The sequence below is a fragment of the Sciurus carolinensis genome, chromosome 13, assembly GCF_902686445.1.
Source record: "Sciurus carolinensis chromosome 13, mSciCar1.2, whole genome shotgun sequence".
Lineage (NCBI taxonomy): Eukaryota > Metazoa > Chordata > Mammalia > Rodentia > Sciuridae > Sciurus > Sciurus carolinensis.
In genome coordinates, this window is record NC_062225.1 from 68,103,941 (window position 1) to 68,124,444 (window position 20,504).

The 20,504-nt window shown below is 40.8% G+C and overlaps 1 protein-coding gene across 5 annotated transcripts in view; it reads right to left on the reverse strand.

Moving 5' to 3' along the window:
- The window catches only part of Ltbp1 (latent transforming growth factor beta binding protein 1), a 413,663-nt gene that overhangs the window by 240,347 nt on the left and 152,812 nt on the right, over positions 1–20,504 (reverse strand). For all 5 annotated transcript variants that reach the window (XM_047522256.1, XM_047522255.1, XM_047522253.1 and 2 more), the window contains exon 4: positions 9,577–9,746. In XM_047522256.1, the coding sequence (XP_047378212.1) occupies positions 9,577–9,746 (170 nt within the window). The remainder of the gene's footprint in view (positions 1–9,576; positions 9,747–20,504) is intronic.

Below are 20,504 nucleotides of genomic sequence, written 5' to 3' on the forward strand. Positions count from 1 at the left end.
AATACAACCTACCACTTCTCTTATTTATTCTGGGACGAATAAAATGTAGGAAAAACGTTAAATAGGTCAGAGAATCATTCTTAACAAAAATACATCCACCTCCTCCTCTCCCTAGGAAAACAAACTAAAACACACTTAAATACTTCTTCATTTTCATTAAATATCTGCAATTGCCAAGAGAAAAAGCAACCTTTGGACCACAAATTAACGACCTAACTAAATCACAAAAAAGTGAGTATAATATTTTTGATTGATCAATAAAGGAAAAAATATAAACCAAAAGATTTTGTTTTAGGGGAGAATTATTCCATAACCCTCTAAAATAAAGCAGATGCCTGCTTTGCTGGCTACTCTGTGGAATGCAGGCTGGAAGCGTGGGAGGAAGCTCCCTGGCTTCTGCTAGCTCTGAGTTGGGCGGCTGCGATCCTGCCATGCACCTGTAGTCATAGAGGGGCGAGGAGCACAGCTGCTGAGTGCGTGTGTTTCCAGCCTCATTAGGGGAGAGCGCTCAATCCCACACAAGACGCCTAGGGTCAGGGCCCAACCCTCTCACCTACTGGAGCAATGCCCTTCCTTTCACCAAAGCTTTCGAAATTTGTTTGGGGGATACAGGGATCTTCAAAGAATTATGATGCTCTTTACAAAAATAACCCCTGCCTATTTAGAATGTTTTCATTTAGTTAAATAAACTAAAACCTTAGCCAGGCACAGTGGTCTCAGGAGGCTGAGGTAGGAAGATCACAAGTTCAAGCCCAGCCCGGGTAACTTTGTGAGACTCTGTCTCAAAATAAAAAATACAAACATCTGGGGATGTGGCTCAGTAGGAGAAGATCCCTGGGTTCAATCCTCAATATTGGGGTGGTGGGGAGAATCTAGAACCTTGAAAAGCAAACTTGTACAACAGTCAGGGCAACAGCATTTTTTCAAAAACTCGATACTTCCTTTATGGATAATGTAAGAAGCTCAAAAGATAACTACTTAAATACACACACACACATATGTACATGACATGTATGTGAGTACATGTAAATATTCATCACACATATATAAACACATTTCTTGGTTTAAGGTTTGCCTGTCAGGAGAATTAATCAAATATAACATTGCAACTGCCTCTCAGGGAGGGGAGAAAAATAGACAATGCAAAAGGTAGAAAAAACCATAACCAAAGCCTAAGAAATGTCATGTAAAAACACCTAAGAAAAGGACTGATCCTTACTTTAAAGTGGGGACAGACTCACCGCAAGGCAGTCATTTTCAGCATTGAGGGGACTCTTCTATAAAGGGACTAACTCCCAAGAAGACAAAGCATCTACTTTAATTGCCTTGAGAACATCTCATGAGCAGTATTGTTTTACAGTCTTGTTTATTTTGAATCAAAACTATCATTTCAACTCTAATATGAATTGATTCCCTAGAAACTATTTCCTCTTCTGATGTAAAATCAAGCAAAGCCCTTGGTTTCTAGCAAAGAAATCTGAATGCTGAGTAGTCACCTTCTCAGTTGTTTTGTTTTGTTTTGTTCCAAATGCAGTCTCTCTCCTCCCAAAATACTGCTTTGTAGTTTCCCCCCATGCAAGCCATAAATTCACTTTTGCTATGTTTTCCCAATGGAGGAAAGAAAAATCAAGTGGATTCTAGAATATTCTGGAGGCATAAGTATTGATTTCTTAATAATATCTTCAAGTTAGTCTCAATGCCCAGAAATGTTCTTGAATTTGTGTGTTTGTTATGAAATCTTGGGTTCTTAGAATGCAAACTTTTCTCTGGCACTAAAGACTGCCTGTAGAGGAATTTAAACTACATAATCCTTCAGTCCACCTCTGTTTTCATGATGCTGGATAAGTTTCTTGGAAGTGTTGATAATCAATCCAAGTCTGCTATTTCCCAGCTATCTTAATCTTTGTGTAACCAAATCAAGAGACAGAGAACACTCATGTCACATACCGTCCTGGACAAGGATGAAATCAAACAACTCTGATAAAACTTATCTTTCTCCTGCATCCACTGAGGTGCAATGTTCCTGGCAAGACCATCTTTGTAGTAGGTTATACCCTATCCTCAATGAAATCTAGATTTCCAAGGATAACAGCTCAGCAATACCCTGTTCATCCATAATAACCAGCACACTTTCTCAAGAGTCAGTCTGAACACAGAATAAGGTATGACTGTCTAAACTTTCAAACCAAAGAGTTTGCCAGAAACCATCTAAAACTAGGTGATTTTCTTCTAGCCATCTTAAGTGCTAATACCCATAATGCTACACGGCTGAAAAACTGGCTCAAGGTTTCTAATTCCCACCGGAAGCTGTGCTAAGTTCACCAAGGAGTTTCAGGAATTTGTTGATTTTTGCAAGGGAAAAAAAGAGCAAGGTTCACCATCATTCTTTCTAAAGCAGTCTGCTTTCACACCTAGTATTCCTCTTAAATGCTTATTCATTTTTTGTCAGTTTTCAACAACTCCTTGTAAGATCATTTCTGGCGGGTACCAATTCTGCCATTTAGTACCCACTGAGCTGGTGTGGGGCCAATCCCAAAGACACATTTATTTGCACACAAGTTACAGGTTGTCTCCATGCAGGGGAGGCTTCCAGTGCTACAAAATGGGTTTCTCTTGGAAGTTGCCTCTCCCTCTAAGTGCTCACTTGATCCATCTGCAAAGTCCTGCCTGAAAGGCTCCCAAACAATCTGTCAGTAATTGCCAGTCTCAGAGAGTGGAGCTGCCAGCATACCAGGTTTCTCCTTTTGCTGGCTTCCCCTGGTCACATGACATGTAATACCACCCACACCCTAAACTTCAACTTCCAAACCTCACTTCTCAGGGCCAGACTCTTCCTCACTAGCATTTTCAAATGCTCTTCCCCTGAAGATCTCAAAATTACCATTCATCCTAGATGAGAATCTAGCTCCAATTCTCCTCTCTGTATAAATTGTCCCTATCTTTGCTTTTATCTAGTTGCCACCCCAGGAGTTCTTCTCTCTTGTGCAAAGGGTCAGGATGAACTTGGTCTTCCATACTCTGAAGCTCCACCTTCTCTCACACCATGGATGCCCTCAGCTACGCCGTGGATGTCCACCCTGTGAGCATTCTATAACTGGCACAAGGCATCCAGAGCCTTTACGCAGTGTCTTCAAGTGGCCACCTCTTCCAAGAGGCTGACAGCAGCAAATTTGTCCAGGACAAATGCAGACTCCCTCCTAATGTTCAGATTTGTTTGCCAGAGCAAAAATCATTGGCTGTCTCATTTAACCCTCTGCAGAACCACTGTCTTCTCAGTTGGAGCAACCAGGAAGACCCAGACCATGCACTGGTGATGTCTCTGCTGAACCAGTCTGCACATCTTCTCTCCATGTCCTTGAACTTCCTTTTTTCTAAGGGAGACATAACTACCTATCATCACATCCCACAGTGTTTCCATGTCTCGCGGTTCTGGAGGTCAGTCTGAACACAAGCCTGCAGGCCGATGCTACCAGACACTTGTCCAACCATAGCATCGCTAAAAATGTAAAGAAGAGGTTCCATGTGCCCGAAGTGTCCACACTCCTCACAGTTTGGGACTATGGGCTTTGGTCAGGTCACAGTTGGGATGCAGGCTCTAGGGGCAAAGCCACTGCCATGAGAACAAGACTCCACATTCCTCTCAGACCAAGCTCAAGAGACCTGGGGGGCTGGTCTGTCCCCAAACGGAGGAGCAGGGAGACCCCAGTGAGCCGTGACTGACTGCCCCAGGGCTGCCTGGCCCGCCACAAACACTGGAAAGGCCTGCCCGAACCAGAGACTCCAGGGCTTAGATGTCTCCTGTGGCGCCAGGGTTTTTTTGGGTTTTGTTTTTTGGTGTTTTTTCTGTCAGAAGTGGCCTAATGGAGGCTACATTCAAGCTTTTTCACCCCTATGACTGCTTATCTAAACAAAAAAAGATTGTGTTTAAGTAAAAAATGGACTACTCACTCCCTCCTTTTTTTTTTTTTTTTTTTCAATTTAACGGTACCGTGTGTTTCCAATGCCTGTTATTTCTCTCCCTCTCTTCCTTTCCACCCCCATCTCTCACATCAAAAGAGAAATCTAATTCTTATGTCTGAGTCCTATCTGTATAAAGACCTTTCGGACTTTAATATGTAAAACAGGATATCTGCCTTCTTCTGAAATTGTCTGTTTCGTTCAATTTAAAGAACTAAAATTTTAGTAGATGATGCTGAAAAATGTAAGTACATCCATCATCATGGGAAAAAACCACTGGAATTAGCAATGAGCAATCCAACTACAAGAAGTTCAAACTTCTAAATCTCCCAAATATTAAAAAGAGGTTAGAAACAAGAACTAAGCAGGTGAATATTTAAATTGGAGAGTTCCTAATCTTTTAGTTCTGAGACTCCCTTTCACAAAGTCTAGACACCTGTGATCTACAGAACTGTTTTAGTTAGGAGTGCTTTCTGCTCATCCTGAGGCTCTCCTTATAACTCTATAGTCCACCCTAGTAATTTCTCTAGGGTTTTATAACTCTAATAGCAAAGAAGTCCTACCATAGTCTATTTATAATAGAGACATTACAGATCTTCTGGATTTGATATTATCAAGCATCCCATGGTATTTTTATGGAGAAGAAAGTATGATATGGACACTTACTGCTCTCAAAGTCTTTTTCTAGCAGGTTGTGCCAAACTGGTTGCTTCATGTGTAATTTGCTCCTAAGCATATGCTTTTCTAATAATCTCAACTGACCCACATTTATAATATTATCTTTCAAATGTCATATCATTGCAATTGTTAAAAATGCTACTAAACAAAGCATAAGAGAATTTGGTTTACATAATGAATGTTTTCCTACAAGTTACCACGGGAGATGCTGGATAAAGTAGTCTATTCCTCTAAGCTGCACTGTCCAGGGGACTCTGGAGAATGACAACTCCATTCCTTGGAGCTGATTCTGAGTCTTTTAGAACTACCTATTTGGCAATCATCTTTGTAAATGCTTTTCTTTTAAACTAAGATAAAATTTGCATGGCATAGAATTCAGTCTTTTAAGGGTATAATTCAGTGATTTTTAGCATATTCACCAAGTTGTACAGCTATATGATTGTCTAATTCCAGAACATCTTCATCACTCCAAAAGAAACCTCTCACCTATAAATAGTTTCTCTCCACTCTGCCTCTCGCCGGCCTCTGGCAACCACTAATCTACTCTTTGTCTTAGTGGATTTACCTATTCTGGACATTTCATATAAATGGAATCATACAATATGTGGTCTGGACTCTTTTGTGTCTGGATTCTTTCACTCAGCATGTTTTCAAGGTAGTAGCAAGTACTAGCATACCATTCTTTTCTATGGCTAATATTAAATATCTCATTTTTGTTCATTCACCAGTTAATAAACATTTTTTTTGTTCTGGATTATTACGAATAATGCTGTGTTGAACATATATGGGCAAATCTTTGTGTGAAATAAGTTGTCAATTATTTGGAGTATACACCTAAAAGCTGGAATTGCTAGGTACCCAGAAACTCCATATTTAACTTTGCTGAAGAATTCAGGTGGTATCTTAATATTATGCAGTTAAGCCACACAACCATTACCAGCTCATCCAAAGAAAATGTTATTTTCACCAACATCAATAGGCTTTCTGTAAACAACCAGGATAACCTCCATTATGTTACCAAATGCCCTATGGCTGGTCATTCCAACATTTTAAAAAATTAGTATTATCTGACACAAGTGGTTTCCTGTAGTTTATGACTTTTCTGACTGCCTCCAAACTAAGTGGAGATGTATCTGAGAATTGTCAAGGTGTGGAGGATGCATTGATGGAGACACTAACGATGAAGGACAGTTGGTTACAGGCAGGGATCTTGGGCAGCTTTGGGTATAACTATCATATCCCAGGCATCAGTCAATTAAGTCCAAAAATCTAAACCTATTTATTAGATTGAGAGACTGAGTCTCTAGACCTAGAATTGGTGAACTAAAGCCCATTCAGATTTAGTCACCCACTCTATTTGTTTGTTTGTTTGTTTGTTTGTTTGTTTAATCTGTGAAATGAGAATGATTTGGACCAACTACACAGCTGGTAGAAGTACTTATATAACATCCTCAATTTTCTTCCTAGCTCACAAAGCCTGAAATATTTACTACCAGTCCTTCAAGAAAAAAATTTGCCGACCCCTCCTCTAGATGATACTCATACATATTTTTTTTCTTTTTTTTTCCCTTCCCCCCCTCCCCTCTCACCCCTCTTTTTCCTCTATACAGTCCTTCCTTCTTCCATTCTTGTCCCCCTTCCTAACCCTAACTCTAACCCTAACACTAACCCCTCCCAACCCCCATTATGTGTCATCATCCACTTATTAGCGATATCATTCGTCCTTTGGTTTTTTGAAATTGGCTTATCTTACTTAGCATGATATTCTCCAATTTCATCCATTTGCCTGCAAATGCCATAATTTTATCACTCTTTATGGCTGAGTAATATTCCATTGTATATATATATATATACCACAGTTTCTTTATCCATTCATCAATTGAAGGACATCTAGGTTGGTTCCACAATCTGGCTATTGTGAACTGAGCAGCTATGAACATTGATGTGGCTGTATCTCTGTAGTATGCTGATTTTAAGTCCTTTGGGTATAGGCCAAGGAGTGGGATAGCTGGGTCAAATGGTGGTTCCATTCCAAGTTTTCTAAGGAGTCGATACTCATACATATTAAAAGCTCAATGAATCAAGCAGAGTGCCAACTTATGAATCTATCACTAGGGATATCCTTTATCTGTGACCAGAAAACATGCAACCTAGTATATCAAGTACCCAGGAGTTGACTCAGAAAACTGGTAAACAGAATCAAAATAGGAAAAAGTCATGTGTGCACACTGGACATGTTGAGGTATCTTACTGAAAGTTGGGAAAATTACAAAAAAATATTTATTCTTCCCCAAAGACAGCACCTCCCTGGTAACTTGGTGGTTTGCCTCCCGACCTAGTTTATTTTCCCTGAAGAACACCACACTTGACACGTTAACCTATTTGACTTTACTGAATCCACCAGCCCCAGCCACATCTCTTTCCTGCTTATTTTGACCAATGCTCTTTTCTCTTCCCAAGTGTCAAAAGCAAATCGATATTCACTTGGACTTGTAGAATCTCTGTTTACTCCTATTATGCACTAATGAAGTCACACGACTCTGCGTATATATCATGATTGCTCCTCGCGAGACATCAAGTTTAAACCTACTAATGGGTAATCAGTTATGGTAGATCAACTTATTTTAATTATTTTTATTTATTCTTTGTCAACCTAAGTCTTTTTTCCAGCCCCACTAGCTTCTCAAAAGTATTAACTGTGGACTGGGAAGACACACATCGATTCCTCAATTTCATCCCAAAATAACAACAGGCCCAAATGATCATAATCTCTTCTATTTTTCCACAGACTCAAACATTATCTGCCTCTGTTGACCTTCCAATCTTTCAGCACAATGAGAAGTTAATCTGTTTGCATTTTATCTCTTCAGTGAAAATGAAAAGCAGCATCTGCTCTTCCTCAGATTTCTGTGATTGACTTTTCCTTCCTTTCAGTTCCAAGTACGCCATGGGGACTCTCTTACCTACTGTAGAGTGGTGGGGGGGAGGTGCACGCTTTAGGTCCTTCTTACTAGTTTTAATCTTCCTGTTGTTCTTACTCGGTTTTCCTATTTCAACATCTTAATAGTCCTGCCAAATTACCCCTTTTTAAAACTTTCCAATTAGACCTCCAGCTCCAGAAGAGCTCAGGCCTCAGCAAAAATAGCCACGTATCCCTTCCTGTCCTTCCCATATGCCTGATTGTGTCAGTCAATTCCTGAGCCTCTTTTTGAACAAGAGCCATCTTTGGGAAGGTTGGAGCAAACAACTCCATTATTGTGACAATATGTTAGTCTGTAACTCATTTGAATAAGATGAGTGGAAAAGTTAAAGACATTACAGATAGGAAACTTCTCTTCATATTCTTCTAGAATATCATTTCGACTTCCAGGTCAACCGAGGCTTGAGTTTAAAACACCACACACATTCACACACACACACACACACACACACAGAGCAGAAATTTCATTTTAGTAACAAATTATTGATAACACACCAAACCTACAATCTCTATTCTTAATACCAATGATCCTCAAACCATCTTGACACGTCTATATAGCATGAAATTCTCTATGACGGTATGATCATAAGCTTTAAAAAATTTTCTTCCTGACATATTCTAATTTCAGAGAGTTTCTAAGGAAAAAAAAAGTCTGTGTAAGACCCCAAGAAAATAAGAAGTACCTCTTTTTATTTTTAAAATTAGGAGTAGAAAAGCATCCATCAAGGAATATTCACATGTAAGGAGTAGGCAAAATGTACTTAAACCAAAGGATCTTTAAAACTAACATGATACATCTATTCTTTAGCAAATGACTCAGAAGTGACCTTGCCTAAAGGCAAGGAGATGATCTAAATGATTTTTATATTCTTCCTTAAGGTCCTTGAGTTTCCTTTTATCGTCATCCCAATAAATAACACAGACTATTGCTCTGGGGTATAGCCACCAGTCACCGCACAGAACTTTCTCAAAAGATGAAAAGTAGACGTACAGACCTATTAGATACGCTTTCGGTTAAATGACCAATTCTGAGGGAAGTGTCAATCACTTTCGGCTCAGTACAGAAACTGGGAGGTGGGGACAGCAGAGGGAATCAAATCCTCAGCAGATAGGAATTTCTAAAGTGTCGAACAGCAGCAAAACTCTATCTCGGCTGTTCATACTATTCCTGGTGGTGAAAGCCAGTCCTTTTCCAACTCACGACTGGCATTGCCTTTCATTACTTAGGGTGCAGGCAATCAGTCAACACGCGACGGGGCAGGAAGCCGCTGGAAAGAGCATGTGTCTAGCTCTCTCGCCTTTGGATGGTCTGCGCCTCGCTCCAGAACGTTTTCTACAGATGCTGCCAGCAGACACTCTGTAATACCTAAACCACAAATCATCACATTCCCCATCCTTTGAGCCAGGGCCTGTGTCCTTGAGTTTCCCACATAGCACAGATATTGACCAAGCTGGCCACTGATACAATAGTCCTTTACAAATTCAGGGTAAAATTTGCCATGCCATCTGCTTGATATACCAAAAAGGAGGTGAACCTTATAACATAAAAATATCCACTGCAGGCAACACTTAGACAGTAAAGCAGGACACTTCAGACATTTTGCCAGGAATGAATCTTGGCTAGCTCACTAAAGAAAACATTCATCAATGTAAACATGTCAGATGTACAACTGTACCCAAAATTAGAGCAAATATGTCTCTGAAATGGAGACATCTTGCAGAAACAGAATCACAGGCAGGCCACTTCAGACTTATTTCCAAAATCCAAGGAAACTGTCTTTCCCCTGAATGAGGAAGTCATGCTAAATAGCTGTTGTCTGGTTGTTTTAGGAACCAATGTGGGTTTTTTTATGACTTGAATTTTATCTACTGTGACACATTAAAGCCATCTAAACACAAGAAAATGTTTCCAAACTGTGATACTATAACTTAGGTAAAGGGCTGACCAGCCAAATACTCACACTGAAAAGGTGCTGCAACTTGGTCCTGCCCATATCTTAGGGGGAATGAAGCATCCGTGGACTGCTCTCCCGAAATCACCTTCTGGGCTGGAAAGTACTTGGGTTTGAGCACATATTCCTGAGACTGGCCGTGATGAATCATCACATTCTGGGAGGAAAGGGGTGTCACTCTGGGGAGAAACAAAGTGAGGATAAGAAAATAAATAATAGACCTTTTGTCAACTGAGAAGGAAAGAACGAGAAATTAGTTACACTCAGAAAGGAGCACAAATTCCATGAAAGGCTCTCTTGCGCCTTCAAATACTGTAGCTGATCATTCATGGCATAGAAGGAAGGACTAACTGCTTCCCCTTGGAAGCCTCCAACATAAAAGGGACTGCCTGTCTGGTCAAGAAGCTCAATGATAAACAGGTCCCCACAGATGGATTTCATCAGAGTTCAGGGCACAGCTACCATGAGCCTTTCTGCAAAACACAGAGCATTTTCCTAAACAAAAAAGGTCAGGATGCAGACATAGATGGAACGAATATGAATAAGTGGGTAGCAGGGGAACAGGAAGGGGTAAAAACAAGAAGAAAGAGTAGAGGAAGGAGATTATGCAAATTCCAAGCTTGGTCGGTTCAGCAAAATCAAAACAGAGCCAGTGTGGGCCAGTGGGCCTTCCAAATCTGCCTAATCTGGCAGGTGAGTTGGTGGACCTCTTGGAATCTCAGCTTCCTAACCTGTTGCACAGGATCTCTGCCACACAGGACTGAGGGAAAGAAAATGCTTATAAAAATGTGAACGCATGTAATCTGGAGAAAAAAAAAGGAAGAATAAAATAATGTGAATTCCCTTTCGAAAGAGAAATGATGATGGTGCCTTAGGGAAACATTTAATTTTTATGCTGAATTTTATAATGATGTAAACTGTAGTCATCGGGTTAAATGACTTATGATCACTAATTGCTAAGAATAACTAATTGTGGCCATGTTATCTTTTCAATCACACAAGAGAAGACCTGTGGGGCCTTTGAACATGACTGTTCCGCTTTTACCCTCCTGGCCCAGCCATTTAATTTCTCTGGCAGTTCACCTGCAGTTCTTCTACTGCACCTAATATGTATTTCAAAATAATAAGTATTTTGCCCAGATTCAGTCACTCCCTGAGAGACAGAAAGGAAATTATCATCAAAGTAAAGCTAAAAAGTAATGAAAAATATAAAGATAACACAACTCCTTCTAGAATATGCAAAATTGCTAATGAAATTGTTAGGAAAGTGCGTTTTAGCAGCAAACTGAGCCTGTGGGAGAAAACCAGCTCTCCAGCATGTGACCCAAAAGACTGGCCTCAAGGAGGGACTCACTGAAGAGAGATGTAACTGACACCATGGCCCCTTGGCGCAAAGGATCAACTGTCAAGTTGCCTAAAACACCACCATACAGTGTCTCATCAAGCAGTAAAAGAACCTTGAATAAACTGACTATTGGATTATCTTCCTTGGGCTAGGAAAAAGACCTATGTCAAGGGACAAGGCATTCATGACAGAGAAAGGAAAAGAAGAGGCTAGGATCAGGTGCTTCCCTCTGAACCAAGGAGCTAGCTCTATGGCTTTAAACCCTCTAGTCTCAGAACGCCTGAAAACTTCACCTTGAGCCTGGACTTTCCCAGATGCGATGCCATCCAAGGGCACTCCCTTTGACACCAGACTAACAACTAAATTACTAAAAGCCTAGAGCTTAACACTGTAAACACTTCTGTTTTGATGATGTAAGTGTTGTTTTGAACTTTAAGTATGTTTTCTTGGGATGGAAGAGAAGCGAAACAGCTGGATACATCTGGCGGTCACAAGTCTATGCTGTCAGCCTCGCAGAAAAGCAGAAACTCCCCCACATCTCAGAAGCAACTTGCTCTGCAGCCATGCTGTCACTCTGTCACCACACTGCTGTGACCCACTAAGAGGCATATGGACCAGCTCCTGTTCCCAACAGGAGAGCCCGGCACCCCAGGAGCCCTGGACGCCACGACTCAATCCTATCTGACCCAGGCCAGAGAGGGGAGCCTGTGGGCCTGCCCCCCAGATGAGCGCCTCCCTCCTCTGCCCTCTGAATTGGCAGAAGTAGCAGCCAGCAACGAATGAGCTGAAAGCACCTGTATGCTTGCTTGGGCTCCTTTTCCCTAAACATAATAGAAAGGAGATCAACAAATGCCTAAGATCAAGCTCTACGAGGTCCAGGACTTGAGAACCCTCAGCCAGAACTAACGGAAGGAAACCAGGAATCAAGTCCTATTACTATGGAAATATCCCCCGAGTGACACTTTACAAACATGGAGCTATACACCACTGCCCCGTTTCCCCAACTTCTTCCCTTTCCCCTGGTGTCAGGGCACAAGCACACAGCCCGCCTGTCAACAGACCCAGGCCATCTGCCTCACAGTCCCACCAAGAAAGAAGCAAAGCCATGAGCAGACGCCCCTGGAGCAGGAAGGACGGTGCCTGTCACTCATCGCACGCACACTGATGAAGCTCCGCCCTTCCTCCTTCCTGGTTGGCGCCCACCTTTTCCTCCAATCTTAGGGCTTGCAGTTATTTCTACTTTGGATTACCCCCAACCTTACAAATATACCTCCTCTTTAAGTCTTCTCCTTTATTTCTCTTTTACCCAACTATTAAAAAAACAAAAACAAAAATTCTCCCTCCCTCCCCCCCCTCCACCTCTCTCTCTCTGTATTTAAGTGGCATTTCCTTCTCCTTCCATGAAAAATAAAGGTTTAATTATCACTAGTGAATGTTAGAGTCATCACAGCAATGTAACAGTAAATTTAGAAGGGGCTGATCTTATTAAGAAAAAATTAGATTAAAAGTTAAAACCACTGGTTCAAAATATTTGGGGGTACCCACATATTTCCTTTTCCCCAAAGAAGCCCTTAAAAGTACAGGTAAAGAAAAAAAGATATAAATCCAGAGTTGATATTTGACTCTACACCACAGTACAGCCACACCTGTGGTTTAAAATGTTAAATACTCTGTACTTGGGAAGAGCAACTGTCAAGCCCCTCGATGTCCCCCCATGGGATCTCCTGTCCACTGCCCTCCCCTGAGACAGCCCATCAGTCTTGTACATAAAGAGTTCATTTGGCAGAGCTAGAGACCTCCGGGTTTCTGCTCCAGCATTCATTCTGATTGGCCAGGTCCTGTCCCATACAGATTGCTAAGTAGGTTTTGGATCAACTATTATTAAACAACGAGAGGTCCTTCTACAAACCTGTAAGAGATTCAAGGTGCGCTGAGAAACAGTGACTGTTGAAGCAGGGTGGAAGAAGCCATAGCCTCCCTTCCCACAAAATTTTTCTAGCTTCTTGTGCCACAAGAAGTAAAAAGTACATTGTACATAAAGATCTGCTACATGTCCACAATGTGTGTTTTTATATAACCAAACCACGTTTCACAAAACAATAGTTACCTTAACTATGTGCAGGACACCTTGATATGTTCTCCTCTATTTTTTTTAACCATTTCGAGCTGTTTTACATTTAAGCCCTGACTTCGTCACTCCCTAGTGGGTCACACCAGTGGCTCAAAGGCACTGCTGGGAAATCCCTCTGAGTGCACAGAAGAGATGTTCTTCCCAGGGACCACAGAGCAGTTCTGATACTGGACTCACGTAAGGCAGAGGGTGACGTCAAGAAGTACAGCTGAACACTGGTGTCCATACAGAACATCTGTATATGAAGACAACTGTTCCCCCAACTCCAGCAGGAAGATGGTTCAGAAGTCAGATTTCTATCCCTCTCAGCAAGAAAAAAAAAAAAAAAAAAGGAGTTGTTTTCTCTAAAAGAATGAAATTATCTGGAGTGAACCACAAAAGTTACTCCTCTGGAGAAATGCCGTCTTGTTCTGGCATTTTGAGACCCCCGAGCATTTCAACTGGTTTTATCTGTGTTCCCTAAAAGGAAGTCAGATGTGACCAGGAAGACTGGGAACCACAGAGGGTGACTTAGAACGGAAAGGAGGGAAGAGAGGGGAATCATTAGAATGCAAAATATGACTGAGATTTTGGACACTCTTGACCATATGGTAATAAATGTAACTGGTGGAGTTGAGAAAGAAGAATCCACTCAAATGTGATGCTAGGGACACCCTCCTTCAGGAGGTCCAGGGATGCTGGCAATGGGCACAGTGAGAAGAAGAAACCCAAGCAACCTATTTGGCTTTGCACTGAGTGGTCCCTTTACAGACAAAATAGTACCAAGGCTGTAACTGTTCAAAGCAACCCAAGTTAGCACCTCTGATAATTCAAATCACAGAGTTAGCCAGAGGAGGTTGGAAAATCTGAAAGAGGAAAAGAAGTGAAGGAGAGACGGACAGAACCACAACCCTCATCTTTCCACATGGAAAGTCAGGGGATGACATTCTTGACCTGGACAGATGATGTTGACAGAAGAACAAATCGAGGTTTAAATGTGCCGTCTGCATTTGCAAAGCTGGGAAATGATGCATACCAAATAATGACCTGGGGACAAAGACTGGGGGACACGGGCTCAGGTAAATAAGCTAAATCTTCCCCTACTTCGACAAGAAGTTTTGAGACAATATTCACGGTAACTAAATCAAGAAGTAGCCCTATGGAGACAACTACCAGGACAACTACAGGTCTTAAAGATTAAATAAGCAAGGGTGGGAACCAAAGGGGAAAAGTTCTAACAAGACCTGAAGCTTTCCAGTCTGAGTGACTGGAAGGGTAGTTTGGGTTCAAAGTCAAGGGGAAATGTAAAATAAAGAGGTGTACCCAATCCCAGCTGTCAGATGAAAAGATCAGTGAGCGGTAAAGACGAGGACGTTGGTTGTAGAGATGGAAACAGGGGTGGATCTCCAGGGAACAGTTAGGGAAAGCCTCCAACCTTAGGCCCAGGGCCATTCTAAGCGGGGGAACATCTTCAAAGGCAAAAAAATTTTTTTAAATAATAATTAAAAAAAAAAAATCCTTGGAAGCACGAAGTCCTGGAAGGTACTCACACTTAATGATGAGGATAAAGAGAATGGTGGGGGGATGGAGAGATCAGAAGAGGAGAAAAGCGATGATAACGTAGGTCCAGAAATGGAAGAAAGTCTCCAGGAGGAAGGAAGAGGGGATCACCGCAAACTGCCACAAGAACAGCAAGGACATGCAAAATCAGAAAAGGCCACAGGGTTTGGTCGTGGGTCACTGGCAACGTGAACAGTGCGGGATCAGTAGTGGTCAGGGTCAAAGCGTGACCTCGCCTAGTGGAAGACTTGATGGCAGAGATACAGGTGACCACAGAAAAGAAGGAGGCAGAGAAACAGGACAGAGGTCGGGACTAGGCTGGCCTCCCGGAGCTCTGAATCTATGGAAACCCTCTGTATCTTGTAAACAGAAGGGAAACAATTGCACAAAACTGCCTTCCTTGGAAGAAAGGATTAGTCACTCGCTGTTTACACTGCTGCCTTCTGAGTGGCAAGTTCTGGCGCACAGATGAACTAAACTTTTCCATATTCCTACTAAATCCATTATTTGACCTCTGAGAGGGCGGGAGGATCTGGCAAAATACATGTCCCTTTCCACTTCAGACAAGGGCTCTGGACCTCATGGAAGGGAACCCCCCCACAGGCGAAAAAAACATTTCCACAGACGACAGGTCTGACACACCCGAATCCTTTCCCCCACGTGGAGTGTCCTCAGGATTATGATCAGGAGTGAGAGAGAGCAAAAGAGGAACGAGTGATGGAGGAAGAGGGCACAGGGGAGGTACCGCAAGTCCCCCAGGGCTGCTTGTTCTCTGTAAAACTGAAGTCATCATGGGGACCCCACTGCCGTCAAGGTGTCGGGAAGAGTGGGTGCCTGGTACTCAAGGAGAAGCGGGGCACTAAAGAAAAATGTCAGCGACACTTTGAGAAAACCCCAACAACATGGAGGACGGAGCAAAACACTGGGCGGGAGCCACGTGGCCAGGTCACACGTGCGTACGTGCACGGGAGACGAGGCCCCATTTGTGCAGAATGACCCGAGAGAACAAGGAGAGGCAGGCAGTAAGAGGCTGCTGGTGAAGAGACCCAAGGACAGCACAGACCGACTGCCAGTAACAGAAGTGGGGAGAAGACAGCGCGCCAGACTCCACACAGCAAAAGAACAAGGAGACAAGCACACACAAGGTCACGAGGACAGCAGGAAAGGAAAGATCACACTGAAAACACAAGCGGAGGAGAAACTAAAAAGTCCTGTCTCAGACTCCGAATGAGATGAGAGAGACAAAAACAGACTGAGAGAGTACAAGTGAAGAAGGGAGCCAGCTGGAGAGGGAAGGTACGAGAAATAAGGGGGCTTTAGTACTGGTCATTGAAAACGTGTCAACACAACCAAGTAGCTTTGGAACCAGTTTTCCTTTACTGGTGGCTCTTAACATGCTCCCTGGGGACATCCGGCCATGTCTGGAGACATGCCTAAGTGTCAAGACTTAGAGAAGACAAATGGGCAACTAGTGGGGAGAATCAGGGACACTACTAAATATCCTGTAAGGCACAGGACACTCTATAAGAAGGAAATATCTGGCCCCCAATGTCAATGGCACCAGGGTTGTGAAACCCTACTCTAAACATGGGTTCCTATAACCAACAGTTTTAATAGATACAAGAGTAAAGAGGCAATGGCCTCCAAGAGGTCCACAGAAATGATGGGGCCAGGCAGACAAGAAGTTAGACTCAAAACAGAGCAAACCTGCCCCACCTCCCAGCGTGTCTTGTGGAAACGCCATTAGGCCAGAGAGGCAGCACTTATGTGGGAGTTGCCGGGTAACCATCTGCCAGGAGAGCTAGGACGTACCAAAACAATGGGATGCGCAGGGCTTGGGAACCATATGTAACAGAATTGCTCACAGTAACACTACAATATATGGTTGGAAGGAATCTTTACTAAACTGCTTAGCCCTGGGATGGAGGTGTGCCATCCCTGAAGGCGTGGTAGAAAAACAACAGATGGTCAGTCCCTGGACTGCTTTCTAAGGAAGGTGGGTCCAATCAACTGTACAGCTTTGCTTATTCCTTCAGAATAAATACATGGTGATATACATACAAAGTATTGTTCAGTCTTAAAAAGGAAAGAAAATACTGGCACAGACCACAATACAGATCCATGTTATGCTAAGTGAAATAAGCCAGTCATAAAGGACAAGTGATTCTATTTGCATGTATTGAGAGCAGTCAGATTCACAGAAGCAGAAAGCAGAATAGTGATTGCCAGGAAGGGGAAAGGGAGTTTTTGCTAATGGATATCAAGTTTCCATTTTTAAAAGGTAAAAGGAGTTCTAAAGATGGATTGCATGACAACGTAAATGTCCTTAACACTACTGAACTGTATATTTCAAAAATGGTCAAGATGGTAAATTTCGCATGAAAAGCATTTACTGCAACTGATTTTTTTTTTTTTTTTTTTTTTAATTTAAAGCTGTAATGGGAGAGGTCACTACAAGGAGCACAGAGAACAAGTCCTGTTCTCTGGAAGATTAATAAAATGAGTAACACCTCTGAAGAGATCGTTTCTTCCCACCTTTTTTTTTTTTTTTTTAACAAGAGCTTGAAAAACATGAATAGTCTGACCAATTCAACTCAAAGTCAAAGGTGGTCAGATTAGATAGAAAGCAAGACCAAACTACAAAATGCAAAGATTACACTATAGATTTAAGGATGAACAGGGTAAAAGGATAGAAAAAGCTGGGACATGTTAATGAGAATCAAAAAAGCTGTAATGGTTATGTTGAAAGCAGGAGTATATTTTAAAGCAAAGAATATTAGCAAGGATAAAAAAGACCACTTCATAAGGATGAGTCAATTCATCAAGAAGACATAACAATGTCTTGTACACCTCATTGAACTGTACATCAAAATATGTGAAACAAAAGCTGTAAAAAAAATTAGTCCTTAAGAAATACAAAAAAATATAATTATAGCTATAGTTTCAACATCCTTCCTAAAGTAATTGAGAGAACAAGTAGAAAGTCAATAAGGATAAAGAAGGTTTGAATAACACTAACAACCAACTTCACCTCATTGGCATTTGTAGAACACTCTACCTAACAACAGCAAAATATACTTTTTTTTCAAGTGCATACAGAGTATTTACCAAGACAGCCCACATTCTGGGACATATAACAAGTCTCAATAAATTGTAAAAGATGTGAGACACAAAGTTTATTTTCAGGTTATAATAGAATTAAGGTAGAAATCTATAACAAAGATCTCTGGAAAATCCCCAAATATTTGAAAACTATAAATTCTATAAATATTCAATGCATCAGAGAAGAAATCATATTGGGAATTAGAAATTATTCTGAATTGGATGAAAACTGAAATACAACATATCAAAATTTATGCCACTGAATCAGTACCAAGATACAAATCTGCAGCACTGAATACCAATATTATTAAAAAAGAAGAAAGATCTCAAATCAATGACATCAGCTTCCATTTGAAATGAGGGAGGAAAAAGTAAAAGTGAAACCCAATGTAAGCACAAAGATAATAATAATAATAAAGAACAAAGTAGAGATCAAGAAAATAACAAAAAACAATTCAGGAAAAAACTGTAACACCAAAGAATATTTCTTTAAAATCAGTATAACTGATAAATCTCTAGCTAAACTGATATTGTGATGGGTTGACATATTTGACTCCATGGAAATGTTAAAGGCCAGGCTATATGGGCAATGACTAAACAGACTCCATTTTACCTTGAGACTCCATGTTATATAGGAAATGCTTCTTCCGTGGGAACACCCCGCCTCTGTACCCATCATCAGTTGCTTAGCATGACATGCTTGGCAACACAAAATGGCAATTCTTATATAATGAAAAATTGTTCTCTTTTTGATTCCTAATTTTTCTAAACAAAGTACCATGTCAACAGTAATATCAACAGTGATTGTCTAGATGTTAGTAACCATTCTTTAATTTTTATCTAAGGTCATTTTGACCCACTTCCCCCTTCTGCTAATGATTTTAGATCTCATGATGTTAGTTTGTAATTTTAAATCATAGCAACAGACACATGATTTATGTACTGACTTTTGGTATAAAAACCACTACAACCCTAAAGTCAGGGCTGTCCTCCCAATGGCCATTTTTGGGGCATTGTGTGAGACAGTCAGCCAGTTACCTAATAAAGACTCTCAAATTTAGACTTCTCAGTGGTGATCAGTCTGTTCTTAAGTTGCGCCCCATAACAATATTTTTTAAAAATCAGAATAAGGAAGGTGATATCTCTGGAGACAAAGAGGGTCAAAGGGTCTAACGGACCAATCTGAAGACACCCCCAGTGGCCAAAGATGGAACAACTTTAGCATCAATGAGAAGAACTGCATTAAAGGTTTTCTAATACATTTAAATCCATCCAATTCTTCAAAAATATCACTAGCATCTCTGGGATATATTAAATAATTTATTGATTTTAAAAACTGATGAATAAAAAGAAATAAGCATATTATCCACCACTGTGATGTTTAAATTTGCATGTCAAGTTGGAGGGTGTTTCTGGATAAGATCAACATTTAAATTTTTGTGTGTAAACCAGATTGCCCTCCATAATGTGGTGAGCCTCATCCAATTAGATGAAAGCCTAAATATGAAGGAAGGAGGGGAAGGGAGAGAAGGGAAGGAAGAACAACCTCACTGCACAAGAGAGTTCTCCAGTACACGGCTTTTGGGCTTGATCTGCATAATAAGGAAGCCTGGGACTCATGGCAACTCGTAGAAGATCCAGACAATGATCATCAATGGCCACCAACATCACAAAAAGACAAGACACTGTGCACACTTAACAGAAGAACACAGCAATACTTATGAAGTAGTCTAACCAAAAATCAAACCTGAGTCTGATCAAACCCCTCTAACTATGACTTATGTACAGGAAATTCAGAGGGTAGAGTATGTGTTACAGGCATGCCACCAGAAAAATCCAGAGATAGTTCAATGAAGAAATGTCAGGGGAAAAGAGAGTGGGGGAACTCGGGGACTAAAAGAGTTAGCAACTACGAGACAGCAACCTATCTTAGTGGGTAAACATTATTTTGATCCTGATTTAAACAAAATGTTGCGAAAACTCCTTAAGGGAAATTTGAATCCTTCGATTTTTAACAATACTGAGTGATTATTGTTATCTTAGACAGGATAATGGCCTTGAAGTTATTAAGAGTTCTTATCTTTTATAGATACATGTTGAAAGATTTACAGACGGGCTTCAAGATAATCTTGAGAGGAGAGAAGTCGATGAGAATATGTAAGAAATACAACTGGCTATGCTTTGATGATTATGTAAGATGTAAGATGCTTATTTGCAGTTTCTTTCTACTATTTTTGTTGCTTTTTTATATTTCTTTACATTTTTATATTTATATCTTACATTTCTTTACACTTACATATCTACACTATTCTATAACAGCTCACAAAATATAATCATGTCATTGCCTTTTGCCATTTTTCAAACCTGTATCAAATGAGATGTACTTTTTTTTTCTTCTTCTTTTTTGCAGTACCAGGGATTGAACCCAGGGCCTTGTACTTGAAAGGCAAGCACTCTACCAACAGAGCTAGATGCCCAGTCCAAGATGTATTTTTAAAAGTACTTTTAAAATGAATGAAAACATTACATATATGTGAGGTAGCAATATTATACACAGAAAAAAGAAAGCAGATAAACAACAAAAATGGGAAAAAGAAGAAGAAAAGGAAAGGAAATTCCAGGGATGCCACCCTTTTGTCTCCCTGTTTTAATTATCAAAGCCACATGTTAATGAAACACATCCTATCTGCACAGGATGAGGTAACTTGTTTTCAAAAGTTCTGAAAAACACAGAAGACTGAAATCATCAAATTCTTGAACCAAATTGTTATTTAACAAGTAACCATTGAAGGAAATTTGTTCATAACTAATGTCCTGCTT